We start from the raw sequence: 20,972 nt of genomic DNA on the forward strand, positions 1-20,972 counted from the left end.
GTTAGGGTATTGTAACGGGATATGCGCAGATAATTAACTGGACTCGTCTCAATTGGACTAAATTATAAAAACTCGATTTGCGAGCCGCACAATTTTCCCCTGTTGGCTGTATTTGGCCCGCGGGCCGCAGTTTGCACGCTCCTGGTGTAGGGGTTCATTTTGAATTTTTATTCAGTGGTGAACATTAATACAACGCTGTTTAAAAGGTTTCCGTGTACTGCATCTGCATGTTTGATAAAAAAGTTTCAAAGTTACATCTCAAACGCCATCTAAGTATAGATTCTCTTTCATGGCACAAACCTGCAAATTTTACAGACTGTTGCATAATTGAACATTTACAATTAAAATGATGGTTATCTCCAATGAAAGCAGTGCGACATTCATCTTGAATTTTTTTTTTATTACTGAACACCTAAAACACTTTATGTTATAAATTTATTTCTAGTGCACCACTTTATATTTCAATACAATGCCAATTCCGACGTTATAAATTCCATATTTATTCTTTTCAGTACTCCAGTTGTCACAAACACATATCTTGCATATCTCACTGTCTTCCTGCTAAAATCTTCAAACTAGTCTTTCTCTCGTACATTTCAGAACTACTTTGTTCAGCGGAATAAACTGCCTAATTGACATTTATTTAATTACTATTGGAAATTCCAAAATCTTACTAGGCTTTCACATGCTTTAGTATTCAAAATTCAAAAAATTATACTAGAGTTTGATAGGCATTGGTATTCGAAATTACTCATTTCATGATTCAAACAGGTATGAATCATAAATTTCGGGAAAACTGAAAAAGCACGCCCTACTCTGACTAACATTTGCCCAATGGTTTCAAATAAAATTTGAAAGAAGTTCGATTTCCGTAATTTGCGTTGGATTTAAATGCTTCTTTCAACATGACGTAATTTGAATAACATTTCCTTGACGTACTGAACTTATGTACATCGAGTTTGGCCAGGCCGTAAATATGACGATTCAATGAATCGGGACATTCTGCTGTGTTGTAATTCAATGTCAGTAATAGAGAAACTGTCGTATTAAATTTGTATTCACTCACATTGCTCTTACGACCTTTAAACATTTCTATTTATGATGGTTATCAAGATATAGGATTGACTTAATTGCATTATTGGTGTATTTATGTAACATTGTTCGACAATTATTTTTCGCATAAAGTTAATCTCCTAACCTCATTTGCACCTACGCGGGTTCATCAAAGTATTCAAATAATTAGACTAAAGCAAGAAATGCCAGCTACCACCAATTAACAGTTTGTCCGTCTTTGATTTAAACAAGCTCTTTGATTGACGATGATTTCATCTAGTAATTCAGGAAATACTTGGGATCTTGACTATGACGTTTATTGGTTTGTTATTGGGTTGATTTTCACACGTTCTCGGAAATTTGTGTGTAAATTACTTTATCAACAAACTGATTTTGCGCGTGTTTATACAATAAACCTATTATTATAACCTAGGTGAAGTTGTCATTTTAAAATCCCCCATACTAATAACTCCATAGATCTTCAAACTGCAATTACAATACGTATGGGTAGTGAACTATGACAAGCGTTAAAATCTATACTGTGACGTTTATTGGGTAGACTTTTCCACATTTCACGAAGATTTGAAATTGTATGGCTAAATTATTTTATCGATAAAATGACTTTCCGGGTATTTAATCAGTACTTGCAAAAACAATCTAGGTGAAGTGGACATTCTCACTAATAACATGTTTACTCACTTACCTCACTAATAATATTGTTTCATAAATCATCATAGAAGAGATCATTTACTTGCAATCGCAATATGTATGGGCAGTAAACGATGACAAGCACTGTGACCTTGTTATAATACTACAGATTTGCGACTTCAAATGATTGTAAAATTAGTTGATACATTCGATTAAAATTGCAGGCTGCCTTGATGAAATAAAATATAGCACCCAAAACCGTCTAATGAAAGAATTAAACCTCATATATATCCGTGCAACAGTTTATTGAATTTATGTAGATATGCATGTAAATACAATTCAGCAGAGGTGCAAACTACAAAATTTGTTGTTCATAAAGCATAAGTCAATCAAATGTTGAGAGAACTTTGGTATAAGCAAAAATACACATACTTTGCTGCTACTTGAATATAAATGCATTTATAGAAAACGCGTTTGATGTCCAGAACCACACCACGTCTTTACTGATCTCAGAAGTTAAGCAACGTCGACTTTGGTTAGTGCTTGCTTACAAATATTTACACAAAATTTGTTTTCCAGAATATCGCCGCATGATGAGGCGTTAGAATTGGTTTAAGATCCTTCTTCACAATGCAAAATAGATAAAATGTTAGTAATTTTAGGATAAAAAAAGCAGTGGATAATATATTTGGCTATATATTTCATACACGTTTTGAGTAATACTAATAGTTACAGTTATACTACAGTTATAGAAATGATTGGGAAACTTGAAATTAGGATAAAGGTTTGTTTCCTGGTTTTATTTAACTCGAAATAAGACTTGAGTTGAATGAAGTTATATTTCTTGAGATTATCATGTGACTGACACATATACAAATGAACTCATTGTCTAATGATCTGCATAGATATTCGCAATATTGGCTAAACCAGGGTTTCCCAAACTGGGGACCGCGGAACACTAGGGGTCCGTGATGACCTCACGGCGGGTCCGCAATGATATGAATTGATGTAAAAAAAGTCAATTAAAATTTAATCGCTTCTTGCAACGACCTACATTTACTGGTACAATATACTGGTCGAGACTTGCCGCAAAGTCTGATCTACGAGTTGGCTCGTCACAAATTTCTCCGAGAATCGATAAATTGTGCAGTGAAACGTGGCCAAAAAAGTTTGAGAGACCCTGGGATAAACTATATTGTATATGATTACTACTAGTTGTGCATGTTTCGCTAACAAAATTCACGTTAGGTGCAACTGGATAAGCAATACATTTTTGCAACTTGATTTTCAAAATACAAAAATTGAAGAAAACAGGAATCATAATTCAGAACACGTTATAAAATTACTACCCAATACTGATATAACGAAATCTGGTGCTCCAAAAGTGTGCGCACCAAAATGTCGTACAACCTGAATTCTAATTGGTACACACATACTATGTTCAGGTTGTGCGCCATATTGTCCGAAATCTTAATATGTCCACAAAAAATCGATATGTGTGAATGCAGTGGTATTTTCTTCTTAAAGTCCCTCATGTATGAAGGGGTCTTTATCGATAGTGGGAAATATCCTTCTTAAACCCAAGGATGTATCCCTGATATCTGCTTCTCTACGTTTTCGTGAAGCTGAAATAAACAAATTGGATGATTGTCAACATAAAAAATAAAGAAATATAAAAATAGTCACGATTCAATAGTGTAGTGAAGGGGTGTGCAACCTTTATCACAGGAGGGCCAGATAAAAGTAACTGGGTGAAAACGCGGGCCGCATATTCAGTTAAGATGGCATTACCAGTAGTTGCGGAACAAAATTTTTTCCTTTTGTTATTAATCTCAAGCATTGTTAGGGGTCCTTGCAGAAATGGTGAGTTAGAACGCAAAATATTTCTGAAAAACACTTCTATTCAAATTCATTGTCACACCGAGTTCAAACGAATTCAGTGAAAAACGCGTTTTTATAACATTGTGTATTTTGCAACATGTTTTTGTTAGCTGGTTTAAATAATATGGTACTGATATAGACTTTGGGCCGCAAAGACATTGGAATTCCTTGCACGTACCAGATTAACTAAACTAAAAGCCTGTTCCGCGGGCACACCTTCCAAAATGGGCACTTCTCCTCGGGCCACACAATTTTTCATTGCGGGCCGCATTTGGCCCGCGGGCCGCAGTTTGCACACCCCTGGGGTAGTGCAGTGGTTTTCAACCGATCCTAGGGTCTTTTGGTCCAATTCTGGGGTTCCGCAGACACGGTCTCGGGGTTCCGATAGTAACCATTCGATTATTAATATATGTATATTGCTTGATTATAATCGAATACCTATCACGTTTGTCACTACAAGCAAACTTATCATATATTTTTGAAAATCATTTTGTTTTAGCAGTATTAGGTTTTATTTTTATGTATATTTATATTTTATAATATTCCATGTATCCATATCATAACATATTGTATAAGAAATCCGCGAGCCTCTGGGATGTATCGTGGAAGTTCTGCTCAACCAAAAAAGTTGAAAATCACTGGTGTAGTGTAATCCACCCGATTTTTATTTCTGTATTTAAAAAATTTGACCCAAAATAATCTCAGTCCAGTGGCACAATGACACAAGTTGACAGTGCAGGCCAAACATCGAATTTTTAAAATCTTAATTTTTCGGCACTTCGGAAGTATTTGTACCAAGATGACGCACAACCTGAACAACCCTGACCTGGTACACATACCATGCTCAGGTTGTGCGCCATCTTGGTACGAATACTTTGGGAGCACCAATTTTTCAACCCTTTTTATGATTGTATTGCATGACTCTAAAGCAGAGCCCAAGTTATTTGATTATTTTCTATTCTATACCAATAGAGAAAATACCTTTTGCGTAAAGCGTCCTAGATTACTGTCACCTTTGGGTAAAATTACAAATAAACAGAAGTTCGAGTGATTAAGTATAGATTTTCTTCGTTTCCGTGGTGGTTCAATTAAGGAATTTACGGGTACTATTTTTGAGGTCATCTTGCAGATATCCATAAAATGCACAACAGGTGCAAGTTATAAGCAACATACCATCAGCATTTCTTTTCTTTGTCAAACCGCAAAATTCCCATTTTGTGTTGGGATCAGTTGTGAAACACCAAGGACCTTTCCATCTATTGTTTGGATTTCTGCAATAATTCTCTACAAGATTGTGTTCCACGTGATTCTCCGGGTTGCTATAACGAATTTTAAAAGATTTTAATTTTACCGAGATCTTAATAGTCAATAAACAAGAAAATTTATTCAGACGATGTAAACAGAAAATATGCGAATTTTTGAAATTATCGAATGTATTCTGTTATTAAATAATTCAGTAAATTGTAAGTAATCCGTTCATATCATTAGAATATTTTTTTTTTATAAATATTCTCAAAATATTGTTCTTTGGTTTGAATCAAAACAAAACGTAGGACACCGTACACGTCACACGGTTTTGAATTTTAGATATCACAGTTGGAAAATCATTTAAAGTTAATTGTGTATAGTGGTGGTTTTCAATCTTTCTGATTTGCGCGTAAAAAACAACTGTTTGCATTCGTTAAAATAATATTTTTTGTAAAATTGAAAGATGCATGTTGTACCGTTTTTGAATATAACAATTCCTGTGATTTATCCATTTAATTGGATCAATAGAAAAATATAAATGATCTGTGATTTTTTTTATTCTTCATCAATGCTTCGGTAATATTCGTTGTTTATCACGCTGGTAGTACAGATCAAATTCGTTTCAAATTTTTTAATTTTTTTATTTTTTTATAAGCTTCCGCAGTGTTCAACAAAACTAAGCTATTAATACGTTTGGATTGATTCTGAAAAGTATGTTTACTTACAAATCATGTGTGTGAGGTGTCTGACTGTCCCATCTTTGACATTTTATACCAGATTCTGTGACACTTTTGTATCCACGATACGATACTCCCCTGTCAGTGTAGAAGTCCTCGCCTGAATCAGCAAAAGTAAGTGCTTCGTTAAATAGAATGATAATGAAGACGAATGGCCGACTAGAAATGCTACATTATGGGGAAACGGATGATCAAATAGAAAATCCTAAATTATTACAATTATTATACTAATGTAAAAAAGGATATATTCTGTCGCAATTTCTTGGACATTAGATAGAGAATCCATCTCTAACTGCGTATTTCTTACTTGAATACATCTGATAAAATTTAAATGTCTCACAACCAATGCTTCATATATATTTTATCAGTTAAAGTTATATTTACCTCTTTTAATTTCGAATCGTTGAATATCATATTACTCTTTATTTTAGTCGAAACTATAGAGAGACAGTAAAATGCCAACCAAATAAATGTATAGTGATATATTGCAAATCCCAACTGTCTTGGAGTAAAGTGCGTGAACATATAGTTGCTTGTTAGCTTACGCAAGAAAAAATCGTATTCGAAAATATTTCAAAATAGGGTTGTGTTCAGCACAGCCAACTTACCAACTAAGATAGAAGCTTTTTGAGCTCGGTTTGTGAACTGGTTATTTCTTGTGCTGAAATAATAAAAATTCCCAATCGATTCTACAGTTTGTGGACCCAAGTCGAAATAGGCTTCTCTATCGTCCAATGTACCGCCATCACCTGGATAAACAAACGTGTAAAGACTGAGATTCACATTATGACCAAGATGCCAGTTTGTAGAACTTTGTTCGTGGCTTAGTGCTTAACATGTTGAACTTGACTATGATGGCATCACAGTTGGAATTGAAAATATTCCAGTCCGTCCAAACTATAGTAGTTTCTTGACCAGCAGTGGCTGATTGGGCAGAGTCTTGTTCGGAGAGAAATGCGCATAAATAATTTGTGATTTTCAGAGATTGGTATCTGATGACCCTTGTTTTTGAATAATATATATTATTACTTATCGATCTCGATCGGTAAGTATGAGGATAGGTATTTGTCTGTTTTGTCCGTTAGACTTTTCGTATGTTACGCGATATATCACGAAAGTGAGGTTGAATCTGCTCCAATTTTGCATGTGCATTCAACATATCTCGAACCTGAAGCCTATTGATTTTGGATGAATTATGTCGTATAATTAGCGAGGTATTATTCAATTAGTGATTATACACGCGGTGTCGCTATTGAGTAAGAGCGAAGGAATCGAAACCGCAGATTGATAAGTTGGCGGTCTCTGATCGCTATCTCTTCATTGCAGTCATTGCAGGTAATTTGACGGAAATCTGAAAATCTGAATCGACTTTTCATTGATATTTTGATATCATTAAATAAACCTCCGTAATATAAGGATACTCCAGAATTCTTATAAGAAATTTTGTAATTACCTTACACAGGTAAACGCACTTACTTTTGCATTTTAAAAAGGCTAAATCATCAACATGATGTCGTGAAAACCCAAGAAATTCAGATTCAAAAGCTGGGTAGTTTGTCTTCAATGTGTTGTTGGTCAAATCGTCACCCTTTGGAAAAGTCTGAAAAAATATTTGTATTGTCAATTTCCGTGAATTAAAAGTAATGGAATTAAACTATACCATGAAAAGAAATGAGGTCGATTTATAAAATCTAGAGACGCTTGGATGATTAATTTTCATGGATTAAAAAGGATAAAATTGCACTGCAGAATGGGAAGCAATTGGGAAAATTTACAAAATCTAAAGCTTTATGTCTTTTATGGTTTGTACAGAAATACGGGAGGGAATTGTACCTTATCTATTAGTATCGATTGTTGGCTTGTGTCATCGCTTATTTATTTAGATAGGTCTTGGCATTACATGTTTCCTGGTGCCAACCAAACCTATTTGGCAAAAGGTAGCATAGCTTGCAGCTTTCTGGGCGCCCTCTGTTGCCACTGCAAGTTGAATTCCATGGGTGCAAACTTGAAAGCTTTTGGTACTTTTAAAATAAAGTAGTTATTCATGTACCAAAGGCTGCTTGTGTATAACCCTGTTCAAGGTAGTAGCATTATACGGCCAAATTTTCAGCCAACGTTTGCATATGATAAATGTACTAAATGAGCATTATTTTTTGCCACAGTATACAGTATAAACAGTAGACAGTATAAATGGACCCTATAGTTTGCTTTAACGTAACGCTTGACTAATATTTTTATTGCCTACATTTATTTTTTGTTGTTGTTGCATCCATAAAACTAACGGATTTTTACCCTTTGAGCCAGTTGCGCAATATTGCTCCTGTCAGTCTGTGCTTCTCCATTCCCTGCGTTATTTGCAGGATTGCTATCTGATCCAGTCCACTGGAAATGCACCAAATCTCCTTTCGTTATTTTGAGCACGTTAGGCACGAAATCGTATTCCGTCGCGGGGAATACCTTGATACATGGAAAAAATATGTTATTTGCAATCGGGTGGGAATTGAAAGAATGCCCGTCCAATTTTACAATTTAATAATAAGGCTCATATGAGATTAGTTCATGTTTTCCTACAAATTTATCTTTTGGACACGCTTGTCACAGTAAGTTAAAAGTTGTTCATTTTGAGTAATATTAAACGTTTTTCAAACCCAATAGTTATTTACGCCCCAGGTAACTAGCTAAACATTACATACTCGAGAACTGACTTATGCACAGATACTAAACAATAAGTTCGTGCACTGTGGTCTAACTCTTTACGGGCAACTGAACACAAAGATTACGCCCCTCGTGACGATGTGAACCCAATACTTAAAAACCTGAAACTTCAAACCGTATGAAAACCTTAGCCACATATTGTAAAATTCATAAAACATTGTGCAAAGCGTAACGACTCGGCAAAGTAGCGCATCGTGCTAAGCGTTTAGAATACGATCACCACCGCATCTCTGATTACCCTGCGTGTGTTCACAAGTTCGAATGCACGCGGGGATAATTATATGCGAGAGAATTGCTGAACTCCACGCCGCTTTAGGGTGGCTCACCTAATCACTGGGGGGTGATGGCTCCCGCCAAGTCCATGCTTTCGAAACAAATACCTGACCAACTAATCCCATACCCGACTTGAACCGGTAACCGTGATTCGCCATATGATTAGGCCTTCGATCCTTCAAATATGCAAAATCGGGTACTACTGTAGTATGTGAACCAAGATGGCGGACACCGGAACGTAGTATGTGTATCAGGTTAGGGTTAGGCTATAATTTTATTCCATTTCTCCTTATTTCAGTTCTATTACAAGTTCGGGGACTAGCCAAGTGACTCCCGTAGTATTTGTACCTGAAAATATGGCCGAACCCTAACGCATACTACGTTCTGGTGTCCGCCATCTAAGTTCGTATACTACAGGAGTGTACCTAAAATCGGTATTAGACTAACCTGTTGTAGATTTCCACGTTTGCCACGAACATTGAGATTGTGAATAGTTTCTCCGACGTAATCTATTGGACGATGATGAACATAAAAGACGTGCGACCTGTTAATAAGTATGTATGACAAATTAGGAATTTTTTAGGAATAAAAAATATGCGATTGATTTTCTTTGCAAATTTTGACTAAAACATCGTTCATGCCTATTGGGGCAAAAGTTACGAATATTGAGAGAGAAAGGTTCAAACAAGACTGGAAATCTTTTTATGAAGAAGTGAAAATTTTTACATAATTTTTTGTTATTCACAATTTGTTTCTGATGTAGTTTAATGTAGATGTCGTTGCAATGTATGGGTTGTTAATAAAAGGTCAATATTGCAGTATTGCATTGAAAGTACGATTCGGTAATACTTTGGAAAAGTTTTGAGGTACTCTCGAAATATGTGAATCAGGTTGGGATTAGGCCATAGTTTCAGGTACAAATACTACGGGACTCACTTAGCTAGTCGCCGAACTCGTAATGGAACTAAAATAAAGAAAATTGGAGTCAAATTTTGGCCTAACCTTAACCTGGTACACATACTACGTTCCGGTGTCCGCCATCTGGTTCACATACTTCGGGAGTACCATTTTTGAATCATCAAATAGGAGTCGAATCATCAAATATTATAAATATTTGAATCGATAGTGGAAAATTCATGACGATTGAAATTAGTCATTTTATTCCTATTGAATGTTTGAGCCAGACTAAAAATTATTTAAGGAATTTAGTAGCGTTAGGTGCGAAATATCCTTCGGAAAAGTGAAAAACACTTCTTTCTAACAACTGATGTTTGATATCATCACAAAGTTTTCATCCACGTCTATACCTGTCTTGGAATGTTCTTCCGAATTGCGCTACATTCACAGCAATTTGGAGTTGAAACTTTTTCTCTCGTTTGTAAGTTGCGAAAACGTCAAGCTTTGGATCATTTTGGTACACATAGCCTCGCTTTCTGGCCTCACGTTCGGAAAACCCTGATGAATGAACATAATTGTATAGGCGTCCTTAGAGTCTTAAATTTTTTATAATTGCAAAGGGAATTTATCGATACCATATATTGTTTTGGCCCTCACAGATGTATTAAATGAAATAAAAATACCTAAACAATTACTGATTAAAAAACAACAAACCTGGGTAATATATATTGAGAACTGACTTCACAACAAAATTGAAATTGTAAGGGGATCTTATGGACACCCGTATAATTTGTTATCTGGGTTATACAACGACCTCAAAGTTTAAACTCTAATTATTTAATTCTAGTCATAACCCAACAGCTTCAGGTAAAACAAACAAAGATATTTGATAGAGAATTGTAGAGAATAAATGACTAAAAATTTGATTTAATATATAAAATAGACATGCTTATATCGTATTATGACTTAATTTCTATTTAGTTAAGTGGATTTACTTAGATAAGTGGATATAACTAATTCTCTCTCTTTTAATTGAGGACCGAATTTACTTTTTTCAAACCTTACTTTACTATAGGGTGGTGGCTGAAAAAATAAAAAATTTGTCAAACAGCTATTTCTTTTTACAAAGAATAACTTTACAAAGTTTCTTGAAGGCATATATACACGCATAGATGCTCAAAATGTCATCCGTGCACTTCATAGCAGTGTCTTAATCTAGAACTCCAAGCCTATGTAGCGTTTTGATAGTCAACTTATGGGATATCGTTTGGAGCTCTTCCGAGCTCGTTTTCAAATTATCACTTGTAAACTAAACAACTTATTGACAAAATTTCTGTTTTTCTAGAGACCTATATACACGCATAGATGCTCAAAATGTCATCCGTGCACTTCATAGCAGTGTCTTAATCTAGAACTCCAAGCCTATGTAGCGTTTTGATAGTCAACTTATGGGATATCGTTTGGAGCTCTTCCGAGCTCGTTTTCAAATTATCACTTGTAAACTAAACAACTTATTGACAAAATTTCTGTTTTTCTAGAGACCACCCTGTATTGTTATTGTACATTGATTATTATTATTATTATTATTATTTTACCATATTCTGAATATATGCTTTGAAGAGCCAACGTATTATCGTTATGTTCTCCAAAAGTATTCCATGAATCGAAGTCGTTTGTTGAAATATTGTATCTGAGAATACATACAAATTGAATGACGTTATAATGAGGCAGTTGGTGAAATTAATTTAAATCAGTGAAAATTAAAACCCTGTGGCTCCTATTGGTTCGGTAAGATTTCAGTTTTAATATAGTAGCGTCAGTAGTAAAATATCTTAAATTTGAAACAATAAAATTCGGTACAAAAACTTCAGAATGTACAGTCTTATTATCTGTAGATATACGTACTAGTTGGTTGTTGATAAATACTCAATTTTTTCAGCTGCTTCATTCGTTTTTCAAAACTATCGTATGTTGTCAAAAATTAACTGTATACCCGAGCTATCAACGTTTATTGAAAATCAAGTACAAATACAAATCAAGACAAGTCAAAATTTTTTTTCAGCAATGGCGAACTCGCTAAATACAATGAAGAAAATAGTGACAGCGTGCTTTGAGATACTTCACTACATATTAATTAATTTGGCTGAAGTTTATAATATATTTTACTTTAATTATGTTTGTAAAGCTAAATAAATTCCACCTTATTCTGAGGACACATTTCTCTTCGTATTGTGCCAGATCTGGAATTGTCCAATCATATTTCGCAAAATAACCTCCGACTGTGTTGCCTTGATGATTGTCACGTGACCATATACTTTTGTAGCATTCAGGTTTACCGATACCATGCGACGGAACCCACTTCCATTCTCCACGATACTGTGGTATTTAAAGCAGAGTGAGTCATAATTTTCTCGCTCCCGGATATTAAATGTATTATTACTTAACATACATGCATGAAATATGGAGTTAAAAGTTATCCAAATTTGCATAGATAATTGTTTCATTTAAGACATTACGACAAAATTGTTCAAAAAGATATCCCAACAAAATAGACGTATGATATAAACAATTCAATGCGGTTAGATTTTTGACTAGATCACCTAAGTGGATTATCTTGTATGTATTATTGAGAACAGAACATTAACACTTTTCTAATTCCTTTAATTATAGTTAATTCATGATACAACTACAGACAATTTTGATCAAAAAATGTTCAAGTTTTCCCAATCTCAAATTTTGGTGAATAGCTCTCAGCCCCACGGTGTTTTTTGTCACCTGAATTCAGAAGTTCATTTAAAGTAACCGAATATTATGCCCATTTGCTGCAATGTTTATTTGTACTGTTATAAATTTTATCAATTTCACCACATTAAACTTACCGTCACGTTGTCAACGGTGTCAGTGGACGCTTCACACTTTTCTTTGTCTCCAAATAATACGATTTTCATTCTTTTTCGCTACAGTAAAATTAATATTTTTGAAGAGTTCTATTTTATAACTCCAATGCAATGTTTTATGATAGGAGTGTAATGACGTCATCAAACGGATTACGGCATACGTATCCGTAAGTATCAGTATCGAACAAAAAAATATTATTCATACATTTTGAGGCACTATGATTTCTACCGCGCAGAAGAAAAAAAGAACATATACTTTAGTCAAAAACGGCTTCGTTACTTTAGTCCAATATATTTATCGGATTTTTCAAATGTCAATGTTCAAATATCGCAGATAGTTGTCAATCCGAGGTAGTTAATAAATCTCTATTTCACAAAGATTATTACATTTTTCTTAGCCTTTTAAATTGCATATTTCTACCAAAACCTATTTATTCAATGCATTCAATAATGAGCCAAGGTTATTAAGATTTACATACGATACAAAATTTATTAGAAAATGTCAGAAATTCTCCCCACCACTTGCCAGTATTCTTCAGGGAAATCGCACTCGTATCTTCCTTTTTCATTTTGACTTTCCTCTTTATATTTTTCACATCTGGTTGGATCATTAGTGAAGACAACTATGTCCTGTGTGCAAAAATGGAAGTAAAATTTTTCATCTCAAATTAAATATTAAAATATATATCAAAAATATTTTCGTTATATATATATATAATATTTTTATTTTTAATAATTATATTTTTCATTTGGGAATAACTCTTGTTAGCGACACTATATCGCAAGCCCAAAATCACAAAAATGAGGATGCTGCAAGTTCTAATTTATTTACTGTTAGTGTACCACTGGACGACAAGTTAATTGCAAATAACAGTTTTATCCAATAACTTCATTTAAGCGAAATCCATTGCCTCATAGTGGGTTTTGGAACGATTTAATTTGAATTGCTTCAATTCTCGCGTTGATCAGTATTTGCTAACGCTTCATTCACCGCCATAATCCGTTTTATACTCTTATAAGTAGATTTTGAAATTTCTGTGGTCGCCCGTAACTTAGCTCAGCGATCAGCCAGGAGTGCACAAAATCTTGTTTCGATAAATTTATTGAAAAATAAAAAATAAAAAATAATCCCAAACCAATAATAAATACTAAAAACTTGCCAGACAAATATCTTTCGTCTGTATATTTACCTTCCATGGACTTGCTCCCCAATAAGGATAGTAATCCCTTTCTTCTGGGCATTCTAATCCTCTTCGATCGCCATCTCTGTTTTGTCTTGTACTTCTAGCAGATATCCGGACTTGGTGGTTCTAAAGAATGGAATTTTTAAAAATTTCATTTTCAACTCTTGCGACTGTTTTATTATGAGTAAAGTTATTTCTCCATGAAATTATATTTTGAAATTGCGTATGAACTATAAAAAGGCACATCGCAGAGCTATGGCCACATCTGGGCTAGTGGTGCCCTAACTTTCATGATCAGTGCCCCCTTGCAAAGGATCTTGACACTTCCTCTGCTATTTTGTGCATCGCTTTTAATAATAAAATCCTATTAAACACAGTCATTTTATAATGTTGTTCACCAAGTGAAGGCTTTTTAATCGTTGCCCCGCAAGAGATGTCCCGCGTTCATCTTGTGAGGGGTTTCAAGCTGAGTGTGAGGGCTGGGTTATAGAAAACCATCCTTCGACAAAAATGATTGGGTATATCATCAAAAAAAAAAATTTGTCTAACTAATTATTATTTCATAATTCTCTCCTTTATATATTTTTTAAACTTACGGCAGGGCCTTTAAAAAGTCCTTTGTTCCTCTCTCTTGCGGCGCATTTTTCGTAATATCGTAAATTTTCATGCTGACCAAATCTTTGATCGGTGTCGCAACTTGGGTTTCGACAAATCGTGTTTCCAGTTGTTCCATCTCTCAAATGATTTCCACACATATATTGAATTATGATTTCACAATTGTTGTTCTCATCTCCGCATGAATGTTGGTTGGACCTGAAAAGTGTTTTTTTTTTTAGTTTGTAAAGAAAAGATATAGGGAGGTATCATATAAGGATGTGTTTTTTGAGTGTGTGGAAATAGGTGTGCATTTTTCATGAGTGTGAAACTATGAGTATGAGTATGAATGAATGAAATGAAATGAAATGAAAAACTATGAGTAAGAAACATGAGTATGAAACTTTTGCCTATTGATATATGTGAATAGAAATATATTTGCGTATACGTGTGTTTATATGCATGTGTTAATATGCCTGTATATTTTCTTTCGTGAGAATTTACTCACAGTGACTCACTCGCAATTAAGTTAAAAAATAGTCAAGGCAGTCAAGGAAGGAAGTCAAGACAATACGAATATCTAGTCGGTAGCAAATCCAACATAAATGAACTCTTTGAGAAAACCCTCATTAATATTTCTTTGTTTAGAAAATGGTACAATGATAATAAACCTACTAGAGGCACGAAACCTAGTACGAAGGCTAAATACCCTTTGGAGAGAAACGTTCCGAAAGTTCAGAAGAACACATTGTAGCATATTATCTGTTCTTGTTACAATATATATTGGAGAGCATGTGTGATTGTTTGCCAAAGCGTGGGATTAAAAATACATGTGCATGAATCTGTGTGTTTGTACTCATTTTTGAATATAATGTGTTTGTTGGCATGTTTGTGTGAAAACATGTTTCCGTGTGTGTTTGTTTCCAGAATCAAACTTGCAAAGTGAGTGTGCGTCGGAGTGCTTTCGTAAAAATATGTGTATGAGTATATAAACGCTTTGTTGCGGGTATGCGGGTGTACGTGTTTGTTTTGGTACTCCCGTAGTATGTGTACCAGGTTTGGATTAGGCCGTAATTTTATTCCGATTTTCTTCATTTTAGTTTTATTACGAGTTCGGGACTGTCTATGTAACCAATTGAATATCCCCCTGTCCATATATTTCAATTCCTTTGCACAACTTGATGCAAAATAGGCGAACAAAATTAGTTTTCTCAATATTGTTACACATACTTTTGTATACGTGTGCAAGTGTTAACTTAAATAAAACGTACTTACCATTGTATTTGAAGTGTCGTCCCGTTGTAATAATACATCGACTGTTCTCCTACATTGTATCCACCTCTAGCGTTGTTTTGAGAATCGAAAAGTCGTGCTTGGTTATCCGTGTCTCGTTTTGACCCCTTATGTCGATTATTGCTTCCTCTGTGAAAAATAAGAAGGATCATTCAACTGTAAATGTCTATGGCTCACTGAGTAAACAATACCAATGCTACTATTTTTATTTGAGAATAAGAAATCTTTAGTTTTCGACATGTAAAATGAAATATATCTCTGCTGCATTGAAACAAATAAATATGTATAGTTCAATTAATCAAATGATAAACATTTTAAATAGCACTAGGATAAACGATTTTGGTGCTCCCGTAGTATTTGAACCAAGATGGTGGACACCGGAACGTAGTATGTTTATGAGTTCGGAGACTAGCCAAGTGACTCCCGTAGTACTCATACATGAAATTATGGCCTAACCCTAACCTGGTACACATACTACGTTCCGGTGTCCGCCATCTTGGTTCACGTACTACGGGAGTACCACGATTTCCACCACTTTATTATGAAATTCACTGCATTTTTGATACCGAAAAGACGATTCAATTCTTAATGTACATTTCAAAAACTTGTCAAAAAAGCAACCAAATTATCTTTAATATCGTTTATGTATAAGATAGATATTATCTAATTCCAAACTGAAATAATATACCTTGGGTTGTGCATGTAGATATCTGCTAGACATACTTCAAGCATGACCAATATAAGCAGAGAAAACTTCATCAGTATCGTCATTGTGTATGTGTTATGATGTACTAATAACTGTCTGTTAAGTAAACAATAATTAAATGAATCAATTTATATGTTTTCATCAATTTTTATTGTTTTCATCTTCATTTTCGCTCGGAACAAGGGGTTAGATCAGCAGTCACTAATACATTGATCATAGCTATTTTTGAGGTTGCAGGGATCTTTTTTCCGTTCGACAATGCCTAATGAAGTGGATTTCAGTCTTTATTCCATTGTAGCTAATTTTCATCGTCAAAATAAATCTTAGGCCCATAAAGCGCTTAGTAGAAATTGCGAGAAACATAAAAATATTATTTGTTTTAATAAAAACAATACAATGTCAATGACTAACTAATCCTTGTGCCTATTTACCAGTTTTTCGAATTGATATCAATTTGTCTTGATGACGTTTCGTTGGGGCTTACTGCACATGCGGGATCATGTTGGAAAACTTTTAATCGATACTATAACACTCCGGAAGTGAGAGTTGGCACGGAACTTTCTCCTGTGATGGCGATATAGATGTAGGTTACTGACGACTGGATACTATCGTGTCTGTAATAAACTACTGTTACGAACTCAAACTTTTGCCAACAAAACTTACAGTAAATGCGGGAGAAATAAACCTGTAACATGCTATTTCCGGTACCATAAAAGTTAGTTGACTCTCCTGCTTTTAAACTAATGAACTTGATATTTGCAAAAAAATTAGCCGCCGGCAATTTTAATTATAGAATATTAATATAATACGATGTCCATTATGTGGGATGAGTCATAAAAGCGGTGTCTTTGTTACGTCACACTACAATAAATGACATCATCATTGAGAATAAGAACCTGACTGTTGTTGAGAATTAAATATACCTTTTAGGTATATTATTAAGTCTATAAGGTCTGATGGGGTGATCATAAAAATTGAATAGATGGAAAAAATTAAATTTCTCATTCCAGCACATTTACGAAAGAATTCGATTTCAGTTTATTAAGACAATTTGTTGTTACAATCACTTTTATTTTCTGTTCCATTGTTACAGTACTTTTTTACGACTCTGTATTTATATTATTTAATTGTAAAAATCAACTTTATACCATTATTCAACAGTCTGCGATTTGAAAAAATTAAAATGAGTATATGTAAGTTGCACAAACTTTTATTTATTGAAGGCACATTAATATCCCCCGTCTATTCATCGCTCGCACTGCCATCCTAATCCTACTATTTTCTACAATAATCTAACAAAGTGACCAAGTGAAATCAACAGTCTTACGTGCAAAAATGCTACGTCGGTAATAAATTGAGCCGACGTCGATGTCATATCGTGAAGTTCGGTGTATACTCTACCTGGTACGAAATGTGTTTTTTAAACAATATCCGGAACAGAAAATACGCAAATTCTGCAATTTTCATTTGATATCAGTGTACAAAATAAACAAACATTAATCATCTTGTAATCTGGTTTTAACAACAATGAAAAAATACCACCGAACCACATTTGGTCTAATATGAACAAAACATGGCTGACATTCTAGGCAAACACAATCTGTATAATTCTAAACTGGTCATTATAGTTTATATTAATTGCCGTTTGAAGGTTCGTCACTCAAAAATCTTATGACTTTTATACTTCTTACTTTGATTTAAATAACCACTGTTAAATGTTTTTTCATTACAAATCAAAAACCGTCAAATTGTAGTAATTAACTCCTTATTTTTATGCGTATATTTTGCTTAATCGTAATACTAATGTGATGATCGTCGATTGGCAATGTTAGGTCCATCAATCACAAAAAGGTTTATTTAATTTCACTCAATTTCCGATTCTCATGCTTACTTCAACAAGCTGTATAAAATTTATTTTCTAGACGCTTATTCTCGCCTCAAAACGAAGCACTAAACAAACAGCCACTGATATCTATCAACAAAGTTCAACGTTCAAATTCCACGCAACCCCTAGAAATGTAATTCTGAAATGGTGATAATAGTTTATATTAATAATAGCTATATTTCGGGTCAATTATCTTAAAATTTCAGTAATTTACTTCTTATTTTTACACGTATATTTTGTTGACTATTTTGCTGAATTGAAATCCTAAGGTCACGATCACTGATTGATTTTGTCTATCATTCACAAAATGTTTTTTTTTAATACAGCTTATTGAATTTTTTCACGAATCTCATGCTAATTTCAACAATCTTTTTAAAATTTCTCGCATGTTCATTTAAATAAGACTCTTATTTATGCCTCTCGCTTCTAACAAGTTCATGCCCAAATATCGACTTTTATATAACGATAACGATAACGACATTGTCTTCAATTATTTACTCCATGCAAAAATTAACGTTACCATTGAATATTATAAAAATGGAAATTAAAAAAATCTGAGTATTTCACTGGTACTAACTCATTAGTTTTTCTTAAAAAAGGTGAAGCATTCCAGTATACAGCGTATATCAATCCATAATGTTGATTGAACTATTTATTTCGGCGCTGCAGAAGTGTGTGTACCAATATGGAGGTAACTAATTTTGTCTACTCCACATCAAGTTGTGTAAACTGACTAAAACCTATGGGCAGGAGGTATATTTACTTTTCCCTATACCCTATAATATCAATTTTGATACGGTTCATCGCAACGCTGTCCTGTTATTACTAAAAACTATTTGAAAAATATAAGTCATCCAATTTCGTGTTATGTGATTTTATATACCTAAAATGATCTATTCTAATTTTCTACTTCGTAAATGTAGCAAACTATTTTTCTGACTGATCGAAAATAACCGCATATTTGAATTGTCGGAAACGACATCTTATATAGCATATTATGACATCATAGCTGGGTCACATTTCTCAATATCCCTGTTGCAAAGTTGGTCGGGCATAAATTAAAGTCATTTGACAATTTTTGAAATAAAGAAAACTTTTAATAGTGTACTTCATTATAATTAGTCCAAAATTTCAAATTTATACACAAGCATCTCAACCCCAAGCATGGGACGAAGATATTCAGACAAGATGACGTAATAGGACTTGAAATTATAAATTTATTTTTAGAACCATCAAAGAGTTATAAAACTAAAACACCCGTAAAATCAAGCATAATTCGGTCATTAATAAATTGTAATGTGACCGCTGACCGACCATCAACATTTCTACTGATACATTACCTCAATTTTAGCATAAGGTCACTCGCATATCATAGTTTCGGGTTTAATTTTACTTTAAAACTAAGAACTACGTGAACATTACCCTAAATCGTATGATATTTTCCGCTAACGTTATAAAAATGCGCAGTGTGCTAGATTTTTGTGGAAAATTGTTCAACGAAATACCGACCATGCCTAAAAGAACACTATAATTATATTCGAATTTGTCTCATTTATAAGAAGAGTGAGAAATCACGGTGCATATTACTATGGTAAACTGCTTGTCTGAGGAAATCTGACTTTGGTCAGACGAAACGTAGCAGAAACAAACTTGTGTTAGTGTGCAGCAAGACTTTTGAACTGCATAGTAACATATTACAACATTAGGTTTGCTACCCTAACAGTTCGATGGCAGCGGTTAAAGTATTAGACTCGACTGTTTTGACGTCGTAGGTTAAAATTTTGAGCTTAAATTTCACGCCTTCACACGCGGTGCAATAAACATTTGTAAGGCTATGCCGAACCGGGAAGATTCCATTTTTTCCAAAAATACTTGGTCCATTTCACATCGTTAGATATCGGTGTCTAATTTTTATTCAAAGCGGAAAACGCGTCGAATAATAAAAAAATAATCTGAACTAATCTAGTAAAGCAATTTACGAATAAATTCATATGAAAATTTCTGCTTTATATTTCTACTATCCAAATCCTATATACTTTCAATCGAATATACCGGGTATATTGTTCCGTACTGTCCCGTGCAGATGAGAGCACTATTGCCTTCTACGTAGAAACGTATTAAACGAGCAAATTTTGTAAATATTCTTTATTTTGGGACACTTAATACGGACCTATTTTTCTAAAAAAAAAAACAGTCTTTACGTAACTCTATGCAATTGCAACCCCCATTTTACAGGGCAATGTTTAACCTACCTATTAGAAATAAACGGTTCATAGGATTCCCACAAATAAATTCGAGAAGTCTAGGGCACTTTATTGCCTCATAGTCACGCTATTTTGCGACCCCAAATCTATCTTTGGTAAAACTTAAGCTCGTGCTCTGTGAGGTATTTGATGAAACGTCGAGAGCCGTATTTACAAAATAAAGAAGGCTAAATGGTCCTAAGCATCGTCCCAATCGGCCACAGTAGGCAGGAGATCCAATATTGTTTAATCTGGTAATATTCGACGGATACGCGTTTTTACCTGTGACCACTTTATTAGCGACAAAGCGTTAAGTTGTCATTTTGACGCTGAAATTTGATCGCATTCACTTCTATTTACCAGGTGCAATGGTCGCAAAACATTACGGTTGGCATGACTTTGGTACACCTTATAAATAACTATTTTTTGCTTTTTAAACAATCCTGAGTTTATAGAAATAATAGGGATGATATGACTTTGATATTTGTATGACGTTTAATATATTTCATTTTTTTTTAAATAAAAAAAAAGTTTTAGCGACATAATAATATGTCTCATTTATTTAAGTTTACATTGCCTTTTATTTATCTATAATTTGGTAAGAACATACGTCTGGAAATTTGATGCCAATTTTCTTTCTATAGTTCAAGCATCTCGCTACAATGCATTTACATCCGGTAATTTGTATCGATATTATTCAAGCACATCGCCAATTACT

At 34.0% G+C, this 20,972-nt stretch overlaps 1 protein-coding gene across 1 annotated transcript; it reads right to left on the reverse strand.

Annotated features, from left to right (window-relative positions):
• Nucleotides 1–1,985: 1,985 nt before the first annotated feature.
• Nucleotides 1,986–16,222, reverse strand: LOC120327113 (protein DD3-3-like). Its single transcript, XM_039393511.2, has 16 exons — nt 16,109–16,222; nt 15,403–15,549; nt 14,130–14,346; nt 13,540–13,659; nt 12,869–12,979; nt 12,332–12,409; nt 11,653–11,828; nt 11,048–11,142; nt 9,863–10,010; nt 9,003–9,099; nt 7,860–8,024; nt 7,044–7,167; nt 6,176–6,316; nt 5,556–5,667; nt 4,756–4,901; nt 1,986–3,326 (listed from the first exon to the last, which is right to left on the reverse strand). Exons 1-16 carry the CDS (start codon nt 16,189–16,191, stop codon nt 3,223–3,225), a joined length of 2,064 nt encoding a protein of 687 aa, XP_039249445.2. The 5' UTR covers nt 16,192–16,222; the 3' UTR covers nt 1,986–3,222.
• Nucleotides 16,223–20,972: the final 4,750 nt, after the last annotated feature.

The sequence above is a fragment of the Styela clava genome, chromosome 4, assembly GCF_964204865.1.
Source record: "Styela clava chromosome 4, kaStyClav1.hap1.2, whole genome shotgun sequence".
In the NCBI taxonomy this organism is placed as follows: domain Eukaryota; kingdom Metazoa; phylum Chordata; class Ascidiacea; order Stolidobranchia; family Styelidae; genus Styela; species Styela clava.

Bases quoted from the DNA above. Each gene is read 5' to 3' on its own strand.
- LOC120327113 (XM_039393511.2), bottom strand. From the start codon at position 16,191: ATGACGATACTGATGAAGTTTTCTCTGCTTATATTGGTCATGCTTGAA. The intron at 11,829-12,331 runs GTAAGTTTAATG...TAAATACCACAG, and splicing joins ACACCGTTGACAACGTGACG to TATCGTGGAGAATGGAAGTG. The intron at 5,668-6,175 runs GTAAGTTGGCTG...TTGCTGATTCAG, and splicing joins AAAAGCTTCTATCTTAGTTG to GCGAGGACTTCTACACTGAC.